The 15,342-nt window shown below is 38.1% G+C and overlaps 1 protein-coding gene across 1 annotated transcript; it reads left to right on the top strand.

Moving 5' to 3' along the window:
* The first annotated feature begins 6,551 nt into the window (after positions 1 to 6,551).
* LOC149828850 (lysM domain receptor-like kinase 3) lies at positions 6,552 to 7,664 on the top strand. The gene has a single exon (XM_090017152.1). It carries the CDS (start codon positions 6,552 to 6,554, stop codon positions 7,662 to 7,664), a length of 1,113 nt encoding a protein of 370 aa, XP_089873278.1.
* The last annotated feature ends 7,678 nt before the right edge of the window (positions 7,665 to 15,342 follow it).

Below are 15,342 nucleotides of genomic sequence, written 5' to 3' on the forward strand. Positions count from 1 at the left end.
GTGCATTCACACCCTACTGCAAATGCAAAGAAATTCTTTTACATTAACCAATGCCATGTAAGAAAGAATTTTGTTTTCAAAGACCCTCCTTTCAGAAACTTCAGACATGGTCTTAACTACTTGGATGTACGCATCAAGTTCATGGATAGAGGAACTTCTAATACATGGACGTCATGCTCATGCCACAACAACATAGGCTTGTTATAGCTAGAGCAACATGAAGACACCCATGGAGAATCAACCAAATCTATAAAATGAACATTTTAATAACCATGTGTACATAAAAAAATTTGTCAATAAATCATGATGCAGCAAAGTATAAGCACATCCTGTGATGAAAATCAACAATTCAACAAAAAAGTACAAAACAGGGTTGTTCATGCACCAACACAAGTATATTTGGTCTTCTCCACTGACTGATCGTTATGCTTTCTCCATGATGCTTCATAATGAGATCTTCCAGTCCCTTGTTAAAAGATCACCAAAATAAGAATCAAACTCTCACATATGAGATAAGCAGGTAAGTAAAGATACGACAAAAACACCATTTTCTATTAAAAGGGAAACACAATGCCACTGGAATATGGACCGAAGTAATAACAAAAAAAAAATGAATAAGAAACATTATAAAATAGAGACAGTAGAATGAAAATTCATAACTACAAAAATAACAAATAGAAAAAGAAGATTGGATTATTGGCTACTGATACAATCCATCAGAAAAATAATCCCAAGTTTGTCTCCTAAGACAATTAAATATACTCAAATTGATCTAAAGATTCAGAAGAAACACAATTGAAAATCTAATTGCCACATAAAAAAAGGTAGTTTAACCGGAGTCAATTAAGAGCATTGCAATTAGACCCATCTATTAAAGGGAAAAAAATTTAAAAAATTAGAGCAGCCCCAACACCACAAAGATAAACTCCTCACAGAGAGAGAGAACGAGCAAGAGGGAGTCTGGTGAGGGGGTGGAAGGGCATTAGAACTGGGCTATATCGGCGTCGATGGCCCCAGCAAGCGGACAGAGTGGTCAGAGAGAGAGAGAGAGAGAGAGAGAGAGAGAGAGAGAGAGAGAGAGAGAGAGGAACCACTCACCATTAGATTGGTGGTGGTGGTCAGAATCCTTGACGCCAGTGGCCGAAATCCCTTTCACTCGGTAGTCTTGGAGCTTGACAGTGGACTTCTTCTAGACGCCGAGGACTATGGTGTCAATGCGATGGACGCCCACCGCCGCATTTCCCTTCCAGACAGCATCCAACGCGTACTCCACCTGGAAGAGGTGTCGGTGATGGAGGTGTTGGGACCGGTGATAGTGGTGGCCGGCGATGAGGGACCGACTGTGGGTTTGGGAGAGAGAGAGAAACTGAACAGGGCGAAATAGAGGTGTTGGGACAAGCGACAGTAGTGGCCAATAATGGGGGTCGACGATGGTGGTGACCAGTGTTGGGGGACCTCGGCTAAGGGTTTGGGAGAAACATGGCTAGATGGATTGGGACTGGTGACAGTGGTGACCAATGATGGGAGACAAACGACGATGGTGGTCGGAGAGAGAGGGCTGGCGACAAGGATGGGGGTGGCTGACGTTGGGGGACCACGACTAAGAGGGAGAGACATCAGGGTGCCATCGTCGGCCTCTCGCCAGTGGCCTCGTAGCCCAACCGCTGCATAGGGGTCGAGAGAGAGAGGGAGGGAGAATTTTGTGCACGGGTTTAAATCAAAAAGTAGCGACGACTTAGCGATGGAAACATTTCGTCGCAAACATCATCACAAATTAATGATGGATTAGCGACAAAATTTTTCTTTCGCTAATTTATCGTTAATTTATGATGAAGTTTACAATGAAAGGGTTCTCTTGCTAATTCGTCGCTAATTAGCGATGAATTTTGAGACGAAATTATTCTGTCGTTAATTCTGCAACTAATTTCAATTTTAGCGATGACTAGTTTTCTCTAATTAACCCGTCGTAAATTTGCGATGAAAATAATCTGTCATAAATTTCGATCATTAATTTTTTTGTTGTAGTGAACTTGCAAGGCCCATAGTCAAGAATGTCTATTTTAGAAGACCCAAGATTCAAGAAAAATAGCCCACTGTATCCATTACAAAAGCTGTAGATTCAATAATAGAAAGCTTAAGAAGGTATGTTAGAGTAAGGCATTCAATTGAAAGATTGATCTTTTATTAAGCATTTATGCATGAATTTGAGACTTTTTTTAATCATTTTAGTAAGATGAGAGAGCCAGAGTCATGTCAACAAGACATTAGAGATCAAAAGTAGATAGATGGCATGAGTGAAAAAAACAATGCCATGAACCTCAACCGTACATGGTCTATAATGCCAAGACTACGTACCAAAATGTAGTTGGGAGCAAATGGGTAGACATGGTGAATTATAAATCAAATAAAAATATGAAAAGATACAAAACATGGCTTCTAAAAAAAGATAAACTAATATAGTATGGACTATGAGAAACTTCCAATCTTTAACTAGTCACAATGTGTGTGGTTTTATCACTTGCATTATCACTACATTGACCCTTATGTTCACTAAATGGTAAAAATATATTTTTTGCATAGAAAATTGAAGGAAATCGTGGACACCCAAGATTGGAATGAAAGATTTCTGAAAAGATGAGATCCGATCGACTTCCCTTTTTGTTTTTGAAAAATATTTTGAAAATAACTTCTAACTCACCTCCGTTTTGAAACATGAAGGGATCCCGCATGTACAAGCTGGGGCCCTTCCTCCTCCACTAACAAAGGATAGCTCTAGCAAGACTTGGGCTTCAAATTAGATCTGTATCTCAAACTTTTGTGCACCTGGGTGAGCTCTCTGTGGTGTGAGATACACCACCATTACTAAAAGTTGAGAAACATGAAGCATATAGAAATCTAGGGTGAAAAAATATCAAGTGAAACCTAAAAAAATAAAAAACTTAGACTTGATGTTTTAAAAAAGAATTTAAGAAAAACATTTAGGATTTTGAGAGAATTCTAAGAAATGTCAAAAAGACTTGGAAAATTTGGGATAGACAAATTTTAGGCAAATTTGAATTTTAGATCTAAATGAAAAGGCAAATGTTAGAAGATGCTAGAGATCCCTAAGTGCTAAAAAGCCTAAAAGTAGGAACATGAAATATCTTAAATGAGTACTTAGAGAAATGAAAAAGTTAAGCGCTTGGAAAAACATGAAACTACAACTTTAGAAATCTAGAGATTTAGAAAAGCCACATGAAAATCCCAAGACCGTAGGGGAAATGGAAAAAAGATCACAAAATCCTTGAACTTTCAAAATCCAAAGCTAGAGTTTTAGAAGCATGAAAGAAACTATGGTGAAAATTTAGGAAATGTATAAAAAAATTGAAAATTTAGGAACTTGCACTACAAGAAAAACAGCCATTAGTGTCGGCATTATGATCTTTACAGACAGAAATCTCTGTTGATAAAGGCTTTACCGGTATAGATTTACACTGACCAATACTTGATTCTGTTGGTATTGATCTCTATAACGGGGAAGACTGCTGTCAGTATTGATCTCTATACCGCCATTAAGGAGAGGAGAAAGAGGAGGGGAGGAGTTATAAGAAGAGGAAAAAAAAATAAGAGAGGAGGATCACACAGTTGCGAGACAAGCCCAATTGATGGTGCAGGAAGGAGCCCAACAAGTAGAACACCGATGACACAAATAGGAGCCCCAATCGACACCAGGCAAACACATGGAAAGAAGACAAAATGTGGGGTGAGAGCAAAAACTCAACAACACAGAGGGAGGGACTTTCACAGTTTTTTTAGCTTACTTTCTGGCATACTCTGGCGGAGAGTACACCAGTATAGAACACCAAGTCTTCGCCACGTCCTCTCCGTTGGTAAGCATAGTTTAAAAACTCACTGGGTCAACCGAGTAACTCAGTTTACTCAGCCTGGATCGCTCAGTGGTAAAAAATGAGTACAAACTTGTTTTGTACAAAACTCAGCCCAGTCACGGAGTTGACTGGGTTGAGTCATGGATGAGTCAAACGAGTCATGGGCGAGTCAGCTGAGTCATACTCAAGTTATGCATATATACACATATATAATATATTATATATAATGACATATATTATATGAAATCTAATATAAATATTATATATAAAAATATGGTTATACATATATTAATAAAATTATATATTAAATATATTATAAAAATATCATATATATATATATTGATAAAATATTGTAAAATATACAAAATATATACATATATTTATATATTTTATATAAAATATAAAGTAAACGTGACCTGACTGAGTCATGGGTCACTCAAAGATGAGCCAAGAAACCATGTTGGTAAGAGATTTTTTTTACCAGCGGACCCACCTGATCCGCCGGTATAAATTAAAACTAGAAAAAAACTCAAAGAAAATACTAAAATGCTACAATACGAAGAACTTGGAAAATCTTGAATGGCTAAATGAAAATATAAGAACTAGAAAAGAAATGAAAAGAAAATGATGATAGAAGACTTACCGCAGGCTTTGGTAGACCTAACTTGATGGTCTTGACGGGCACACACAAAACCAGTGGTTTCAAACTCTTTTGATACATTGGGATATGAGCCAAACAGGAACAAGGTTTTTCTATATTTTATGAGATTTAAGGGGTTTTATAAAGGTTTTTGAGGTGTGAAAATATGTGGACACAACTCAAGCATCTATAGTACGAAAATTGTGACACTGCTTGAGAAAATCTCTTGCGAATTTCATCAAGAGTTTTACATTGGTAATTGTGAAAGTCTGCCTTTCGATGCATAATTCATAAAAAGTTTGTGAAATTCACCGACTTTGACATGTTAACTTTCAGATATGTAAGATTTTGTTTTGGTGTACGAATTTGCCTGTATATATAGGTGATTAGAATATGAATTTTGTCAAAAGTTTCACGTTGGTGGTTGCAAAAGTTTACTTTTAATGCAAAATTCATAAAAAATTTGTAGAATTCATAGACTTTTGCATGATGTGGATGGACCCACAGAGCATAAGGCGTTCGATAGTGTATGAGAAAGAAAAGAAAAAGGGATTTGAGGTTTAAGGGAGGAAACAAAAAGAAGAAGAGATGGAGCTCTGCCGCGAGAAGATTGGACCCAAAAACATATATTTCCTATAACGGAAGTCTCAAACTGCCACTGTCTATCTATCGTAGATTCAAAATTGCCGCTGTAGGTAAGGGTATACTTAGCGGCAGTTTTGAAGTGCGCTGTAGGTACCTATAGTAGCTTCCCCAAATTGCCACTTTTCGCCCTAGCAGTGGCAATTTTTCCGATTAGCCGCAGTACAAATTGCCGCTGTTTCCTTTTTCGTTGTAGTGAGCATTGAAAAAGTAACATCTCAAGCCCACTTTAGTATGATAATAAATGGATGATATCGGTGAAAAAAAAGTTTGCGTCTTTGTGTGAGTGTCGCCGAGGTCATATTATCATTCGAACATGTCACTAACCATTTATTGCATAAAGTCAAACAAGTTAATAAGACCCCCATTAAGTGCCTTTTTGTAATCTCCCATACGTTTCCAAACTTCGAACCCAATCCGTTTTTATTATATCAAACCGGATCTGACCTGAATATGCAATCGGACATCAAATTTTATACCAAACCTGACCAAATGGATTCAGATCGATCAAATATCTGACCCAAACCCAGACCGTTGACATCCATAGAAGAGAGAGATCAGATGCATCCCACTCATCCGCAAGAACAGAGTAAGTCTGGAACTTTCATTAAGATGCAAAACACCCTTCAAGCGGGGCTAACTCAGGATGTTGTACCAAATGGTGGGATTTGAACCCATGTCAATTTCAAAGATGACCAATGACTTACCCGTTAAGGTAAAATCTTGTTCATATTATGAATATGAACGGAGCTTAATCGAGCTTACCGAACTTATCTGAGTTGGACCACTTGTTCAACCTCCGTTCATTTACGTGTATGGAACCTGGACCCTTATCAAGCTCGGCCCATTTGGTTTTTAGAAAGAGTTGGAGCCGAGCTTAAACGGGTCGAACCCGGACTAGCTGGGGTCGTTGTGCAACCCTACCAGTCCAGACAATTTGACTAAAATACACGACTCAAGGGGACATTTGAAAGATTCTCTCTCTCTTTCACAGAGCATTTTTGCTGGGAGAAGAAAGTAACGTGTGAACTTGGGGAAAATGGGCAGAAAGATAAAAAGCGCCCCATTCATGTCATTTCTGTTTAGGTTACGCCTCCCCTCCCCTCCCAATTTATCAGAATAAAAACAACATAACACCACAACCCCAATCCCCATTCTCGACTCCCAATTCATCAGAATAAAAACAACACCAGAAAAAAGCAAGAGCCCCCACTTTCAAGTTCATGCTCTCATTTCTCTCTCTCTAGGGTTAGGATTCCGACTACCACCCTGCCGGTAAACCGTTTTCCGGTAGGATTTGCCGTCCGAAACCGAAAGACGCCCTAACCCCTCACCCTGCGAGGCCCAAACCACCGACGCCACCAGCCACACTGAGACCCGCGCCGACGAATCCACCGGCCTCGATGAGCAAAAGCACCAAGCTCAGCCTCAACTCGACCGGCGCGTCCCGGCACTCGACCACGAGCACGTTCCGGGCCGCCCTCCCCGAGAAGCCAGTCCTCTACTCGATCGCCGAGCTCAGCCGGGCCACCCGCAACTTCCACTCCCCGAGAATCGGCGGCTACTCGTCTTGGAAATGCACCCTTAGGGACAAGCCCGTCGTCCTCACCCGCCGCGTGGCTTCCGTCGCGGCCGATTTCCCCTCCCTCCTTGCCGATCTCTGCAGCGTGCACCACGCCGGTGTGCTCAAACTCCTCGGTGGGTGCGCCGAGGGGGGCCACGTATACCTCGCCCACGACTTTCAACCCGGGTCCAACCTCGCCGACCTGCTCCGACCCACTCTCAACCCCAGCTACAGCCCGCTCTCGACGTGGCTCTCCCGGGTCCGGGTTGCGGTTGACGTCGCCAAGGCGCTCGAGTACGTCCACCACGACATCCCGATCCACTACGTCCACAAGCACCTCAAGTCCACCAGCATCCTCGTCACGGACCCGGACCTCCGGGCCAAGATCGCGCATTTCGGGTCTACCATTCTCATGGGCGAGACCCCCCTGCGAATCGAGTCGCCGACCCACTCCGAGATCGTCGAGGAGCGCTCCTCGGAGTTAGTCGCCGGGGTGCTCCGGCGATCGGGCTCAAAAAAGATCAGCGGGATCCAGGGGTACATGGCTCCGGAGTACGTATCCGATGGGACCCTGACCCAGAAGTACGACGTGTTCTCGTTCGGGGTGGTGATCTTGGAGATTCTGACCGGGTCGGAGCCGGTGAGATTCCTGGTCGAACCGGAAACCAAGGTTGTCAAGAAGATCTCCTTGGTGGAGGAAGTGAGATCCGTTCTGTCCGATCTGGGTGCGTTGCGGACCTGGATCGATCCGAGATTGAGGGATTCGTATCCGGTAGAATTAGCGGAGAAGATGGTGGAGGTGGCCAACGCATGCGTTGTTTCGGACCCCACAAGGAGGCCGGATATGAGGTGGGTTTCGGGTCAACTGTCTAGGGTCTGGATCAAGTCCAAGAAATGGGGAGACAGTATACAGGGTAGTAAGGGATTGACCGTCTCTTTTGAAGGTCGGTAGTTAGTCTGTCATCGGTGTGACATGCTAATGTTTGATTATTTTCTTGTGTAAAATGTTTAGATTATTGATATACGATTAATGTATTGATTGATATGTAAGCATCTTGATTTTAGCATGAATAAATACAGTCTTAGGAGGTTCCACTTGTATTCAGCTTGCTTTCTTCCGACCAATGTTGTTAAAATCGGTTCACTAGGTGAATCGGTTTCTTAAAAAAAATCTAAAAAACCGAATTGAGATGAATCGATCAACTTTTTATCAATAAATAGCCCGTGTTATTTAAAAATTTTAAAAATATTAATTTTTTTTAACCACCTCAAAAGATATTGAAAAAATGAATTGAATCGGCCCTTTTTGGATTGTCTTTGGGCTGATTTGATCTGAATCACCGATTCAGGCCATTTCATACAGTTTTTAACTACATTGCTTCCGACCCAGTGATCCTCAACTATTCAGTTAACGTAGATTTGATTTGAGCATATGAGATGATGTAACAGGCACAATTGCAATTAAACGGTGAAAAAAGATTTCCAGTTGGGAGCCAAATTAGACCTCAAAGACTTGCTCAGATGGCTTCGGGCTTGAAGATAGGAAGCTTTCTCCTTTCCCCAAGTTCGAACCCTCGTGTAGGAACCCCTTTCCGCAAGGCTCTAAGGGCCGAGAGGGGGCACATCAACGATTCATGAAAAGAAAAGGTTAGGACCAAGATTCAGACTGAGGTATAGCCTCTGAATTAGACTGTAAATAATGATGTAACGGTTTCATATTTGGCAGATATCTGATACGAATCTGATCCCTTTGACATCGAAATTCACTAGTTAGTGATGTAAAATTGAGAGGGCTTGCTTTACCATAAAATATATGCTAGGTTACTCTTATGCATAAAACCCGAGAAAAGCAAGGAAATATTGAAAATACTAAAAGAAATTGCATAAACTCAACAAAAACCATAATCTCATTCATCAACTCTCTTCATTGTTTTCTAAAAATCATTATAATGAGTATTTATAGGGAAACACAACAAACCCTAGGTCTACTTTGGATCTAAGATAAATATAGTACTAAATAAGAAATCCAAATAAAAAGCTCTAAACTGGATTAGATGGAAATGAATATTTATAAACTCGGGTCTTCTACTCGGCTCTTGCATCAGAGGTCCACACATTGAGTTGGATCTTCATGCTGAAAATATAATCCCAACCAGGACTCCTATCTAGATGACTGTACTAAATAAGGACTCCTCTCGCACAAGGCATCTGAAGAAAAGAAAGATTCTTTATCCAAAAAGAAATGTAAAAAGAAAATTTGTAATCACAAAGAGTCTAGTTGTAATTGGGTCTCCTTGTACGTGGAGACACCGATTGGGGTTTAGGGTTTAGGTTTAAGGATTTTGGGTTTTACTTCAATGACACAAATCAAGTTAACTTCTTAAATACAAATCGATTTCATTCACAAAGACATATCATTCTCACCGTAACATCGTAACTACAAATCTACATAATTTACAACCATATTCATGTACAAAAAATATTAGTATTTAGTTACAATACATCATGACCAATGGTTTGACTTAGATACAATACATGACCATCATCAAGAAAGAAAACATATATCATCACCAGTATGAAACCCACGTCCAAAATAGTGATGTGTTTCTAATGCAATCCTTGTGCGGGAATGTAAAAAGCTATTTGTGGGAGGACATTTCTATCAAACACATATCTATCTTTTAGAGACTCCCATTTTTACAGAAGAGATCAAAACATCCATAGCGTTCATCGTCGAGTTCATTTCCTGCTGCAAAGCGATTCTAGCGGATACATCCTTTCCAAGAAAATGAGCTCATTAGTAATGGCAGCCCACTGCACCATTTTCCTCAGACTGAGGCCAATGGAGACTCTAGCAATGGTGACCTTGACAATATGCTTCACAAACTTCAGCTCATGCACTGTCCCCTTGAAGAGCCTATGGGCTACATCATAAATCGCTTTTACGTATTTGTCATGAAGTATATCGAAGACAAATACGTAAAATCGATTTATGATGTAGCTTATCGGCTCCTTCAAGGGGACAACGCCTGAGCTGAAGTATGTGAAGCATATTGTCAAGAGTGTACCAATGCTAGAGTCTCTATCAGCCTCAGTTTGAGAAAAATGGTGCAATGGGCTGCCATTACTAACAAGCTCATTTTCTTGGAGAGGATGTATCCACAGCTGCACATAGAATAACTTTGCAGCAGAAAATAAACTCGTTGATGAACGCTATGGATGTTTTGGTGATCTCTTCTGTAAAAATCAGAGTCTCTAAAAGATAGATATGTGTTTGACGAAAATGTCGAAGAAGGAGAAGAAGAAGAAGAAGAAGAATAAGAATAAGAATAAGAAGAAGAAGAAGAAGAAGAAGAAGAAGAAGAAGAAGAAGAAGAAGAAGAAGACGAAGAAGAAAAAGAAGAAGAAGAAGAAGAAGAAGAAGAAGAAGAAGAAGAAGAAGAAGAGGCTACGCTGCCATAGAAACGAGGAAGAGAGGTTAAATAGACTATGGTTTTACACCTGGACAACGGGTCAGGTCGGGTAGAGTTTTATATATAACTATATTAGGGTTTTATATTTTACAAGGTTTTACACACGTCCCGATAATTACCTACTGGTGATGATATCTGTTTTTTTAATGATGATGGTCATGTATTTTATCTAAGCCAAACCATTGTGGTCAGGTAAAAAAATATGGGTTTTTCGTAATTGATTGTGGTTGTAAATCACATCGATTTATAGTTTTAAAGTTATCGCGGCAATGATATGTCTTTGTTAGTCTTTGTGAAGGAAATCATTTTTTATTTATGAAGTTACCGCAACAACGATATGTCTTTGTTAGTCTTTGTGAATGAAATTGATTTTTATTTATGAAGTTACCGCTACAACGATATGTCTTTGTTAGTCTTTGTGAACGATCGATTTGTATTTATAAAGTTACAGCGACAACGATGTCTTTGTTAGTCTTTATGAACGAAATTGATTTATATTTATGAAGTTACCGCAACAACGATGTCTTTGTTAGTCTTTGTGAACTAAATCGATTTGTATTTATGAAGTTACTGCAACAATGATATATCTTTGTTAGTGTTTATGAATGAAATCAAATTGTATTTATGATGTATTGTAACTAGATACTCATATTTTTGGTAAATGAATATGATTGTAAATAACGTCGTTTTATATTTAAGAAGCTACCGCGATAACGATATATCTTTGTTTGTCATTGTGAACGAAATCGATACTAAAAAACACATAATATCTTACAAATCGATATACATATCACATAATATATTATAAATTGATACAAAAATTCAGGATAATAGCTTACAAATTGACTCTACAAAACACATAAAATATTACAAATCGATGTACCTACGGTATCAAAATTGTAGCTCTGTAGGCTAGATTAGACAATGTTTTATACATGTAAATGATACATATTATAATGATTTATACATGTGAATGATACATATTACAATGATTTATACATGTGAATGATACATATTACAATGATTTATACATTGAATGATACATTATTAAGCAGAATTCACATGTCATTCCTGTGTTCCATAGCTTTTTGGATGAAGCCAAAATATTAATAATTCTATTTTTGTGGCTCATGATTCATGAAAATGGCTTCATTCAAAAACTCTTTCTTAATAGGACCATCCACTGTATAAGCATATTCACCTCCTATTTTGTTAAACTCTTAACAAATCTGACAATGTGGAAATCATGTCATGCAAAGAGGCATAACAACTAACTTTATGGGGAAACTTAAACAGAATCCACACGCAATTCCTGTGTTCTATAGCTCACTTTCGAATTGATCTAAGCATGTCATGAAAATGAACAATATAAAACACTACATTAAGTTTCACAAGAAATATAAACATCATTCCAACATTGATTACATACCAAAAGACTTGTAAAACTGAAATTATTGTTCCAGAAAAACTGGTCGAGAGGATTAAAGGTTAATATGTTGTAGTGCACGTCTGTAGGGTATTATTGTATGTTGGAAATTACACAAGCTAGATATTGATAAGTTGCACGTAATGCAATTTACATGAGAAGCAATATAATGTATTACATATCTGTTCATGCAAAGGGCTTGGTTGCTTTTGCTTAGAGCTTGGTTGTTTCTTAGACCTTTTTTTGCAAATCAATTCTAGTGCACCCTTTGTCCTTCGATGACTACGATCAAACACAAGTTTTCTTTTGATACCCTTCGCTAGGTGAATTTTTCCATCATAATCTACAACGTTCACTCCTGAATTGTTGAAGATGATGTTTATGCTTCGACGCAAATTCTCATTAGTGTCAAGGGAAGCATGATTTTTACCTACGATGTTCGCTCCCATTTTCTTAGATTGGTCTTCATGAGCTACAATAAACTGATGATGAATTAACTACACATTTTCAAGTAGCTTCCTTGACGCTTTTCTAATGCATACATAGGCTTCTTCACTTTTCGAGGCCAAATATGCAACATGCATAAATGACCTACACAGTTGTTGGTAACGAGAGACTATGTAACACTTCTCATCAACACCAGATTGACTGACATTATCTGTATCCAGCAATTCAATCTTTGCTTGTCTCCTCTATCTTCGCATTAAATATGACTCAGGTATTTCTTGTATCTTCTCTTGATTAAGTGTCTTTAATGCATGCTGACATAAAATACCTTTGAATTCATACTTTTTGCACGTGCATTCAACTATTTCGTTGTCAACATTATATGTGACATGTGCTTCTTTTCTTTTCTGATGCTCTTCGCCCTCTCATACAATATGGTATTTGTGCATATTCTTGGTTTGCACGCATCCTATATTGCAATTTATTACTTGTATAACCCCCTTAATCCATTTAAATACAGTTAGTGTATATAGATCTGCAGGTTACATCAATATTTTTATGCCCAAAGTTACAGGGCATGTATTGAAGCATTTCATATCATGTTCAAGCTCATTCTATCTAAGACTCTCTACAAATAATTTATATTGTTCCATGAAGTGAAACATTATTAAACATGAATACAGGGTTTTCTTCAGTGTGGCATACATAGATTCAGTTTTTTGTGTGCTTATCATACCTGCACAAAAGTATTGTCTTCCATATATTAATGCCCACTTCTTTTTTTCTGCATATAAATTTTGTAACCAGACAATCTTCAAGGTCGTATATCTGAATCATTTCCTCTCAATCAGACATAAAGGTGACCTCATCTACGCTCTCAAGTACACACCTTGTAAACTTTTTGTCAAACCCTGTCTTCAGATTAAATATGTGTCCCATGTTCTTTGCTGCATTTTGAAAGATATGCCACAAACATAGGCGATGATGTGCATCTGGCCATACATGAGACACTGCAGTAGCAATTGCATGATCACCATCTGTAAGTACAACTTCAAGTTGCTTCCCATTTATTGCCTATGTAAATACCCTAAACAACCACTCAAAGTTTTTCTTGATCTGGTCATACAAAAAAGCGCCGCCTAATATACAACTCTGTGAGTGATGGTTCACTCTGACAAATTGCGCAAATGGCTACTATTCAGTATTAATCTTTATTATCGTATAAAAAACAAGCATATCGTTGAAGCATTCATAATCTACTCTTGACTTTGAATCTGCCCAAAACATATTCACAACATATCCATCTTCATCCAGTTGCATTGCACTAAAGAAACCAAGGTTAATGCTTGATTTCTTCTGTAAGTAATCAACCAAATAACATATTTCTCTATTCTTCATGTTATCTGTCCTCTTCCTTCTCAAGTGATTTATTAGATTCATAGATGTGAATGATACATTCTCGCGACCACCATCTATGCGCATGCATAAATTATATGTCTTCCTTGGTGCAATGCCGACGCTATCAGCTATTTTAGCAATTGCAGCATGCGCTTCAGTTACTTTACGATGTGACCTTAACATAGGAGTCATAAATGAAGCTGCTAAATCATGGTTATGATCACTGATTAAAGTATGAACTACATATTTTCCATTCGAAAGTCTTCTTAACACCATTCTCGTTGGACATCCATATCTTGAATCTGGCTTGCTTCTTGTGGGATTTCCACTTGACTTCTTCCAACCTTCCTTAGAACAAATATATGTCTTTCTCACCATGACACCCTGTGCATTTTTTAACTAAGAAAACCTTCTAACACTGAAGCCAAGGTTTAAGGCATAATCATTGTAAAATTTATATGCAACTTCCTCATTCTTAAACTGCATTCCTTCTACAGAAACATAGTCAAGTGTACTATCATGTACATTCCTAGTGCTTGCACCTTTATCAAGTGTAGTGTCATGATCGTCTACCTCATTATCGAGTTGCATTTCTTCTACTGGAACATTCAAGTCAAAAGTGAATCCAATCCCTGCACCCTTCTTATCATGTGCATCATTAGTTCACATGTTCACTTCTTCAGGTGCGTCATTTGTACATATGTCCACTTCTCCATAACTTTCCAATGATTAAGATAAATCATTTTCACTATAACCAAATGATAAGCTCACCATTGTGATAAGCAAGATATCAATTTGCGTTAGCCAACACATACGTTTACTATGATTTAATCAAGATGCATATAACAACAGATACCGATAAGGTTAAGCAAGTCAAAGAAATGATTGAATGAATCACAATATAAAAGCAACAACGATTTGTTATTTGCTTATACTATGCATCGAGTTGTTACTTACCATGCCAATAAAAGAAACGATTTGTCGTATATGTGTGTTGACGATAGTGATTTAATTATATCTACAACGTTGTGAAGCAATTTCAATAGAAATCGCTAAATGAGCAGCGATTTGAATACGAAAATCATCACCGCAAGCGCGCAACAATGCATTTCCGCACGCACACATTTTAAAATTCTTTCTATAATATCTTATAAATTGATACTAGAAAACACATAATATTTTACAAATCGATATATATATATATCGCATAATAATATATTACAAATCGATACGGCAATTCAGCATAATAGCTTATAAATCGATATACATATCACAAAATATATTATAAATCGATATGAAATTCAACATTATAGCTTACAAATCGACACTATAAAACACAATATCTTACAAATCGATATACATATCACAAAATATATTTCAAATAGATACAAAAATTCAGCATAATAGCTTACAAATCGATATTAACAAATAAAACAATATCTCATAAATAAGTATTATGTTACTACAACCGCGATTTGCGATACATTGCAAATACTGAGTGAATGGATGATACCGGATGGGGTAGAGTCCCTTTCTCACATATGTAAACAAACATTCTTGTCAACAGGTTTTAGTGCATAAATATCTTTAATTTTCCAACCATCAAAAAGACAAGATCGACCTGCAATAAGAAAACAATGCTTAATGACACTTATGATGACATAGGTTCTTCAACAATAGCATGATGACATGGAAAGGTACTCACGATGCCTTAATGACACTTGTTGGAGTGTCTGTGCGTCATTGCTTTTTTTCATACTGCCTAACGAGAACGAAAAAGAAGAAAAGACTATAAAAAGAGATGGCCGACAATATGACGCCCACCAATGATCGAACTAGTCGATCGATTTATAGTTATCTCCATGAGGTAGAAACGAACCCGAGAA

This window comes from Nuphar pumila, chromosome 9, assembly GCF_984573655.1.
Source record: "Nuphar pumila chromosome 9, dmNupPumi1.hap1.1, whole genome shotgun sequence".
Classification (NCBI taxonomy): domain Eukaryota; kingdom Viridiplantae; phylum Streptophyta; class Magnoliopsida; order Nymphaeales; family Nymphaeaceae; genus Nuphar; species Nuphar pumila.

Excerpts from the sequence above, each read along its gene's own strand:
- LOC149828850 (XM_090017152.1), top strand. The coding sequence starts at position 6,552 with ATGAGCAAAAGCACCAAGCTCAGCCTCAACTCGACCGGCGCGTCCCGG.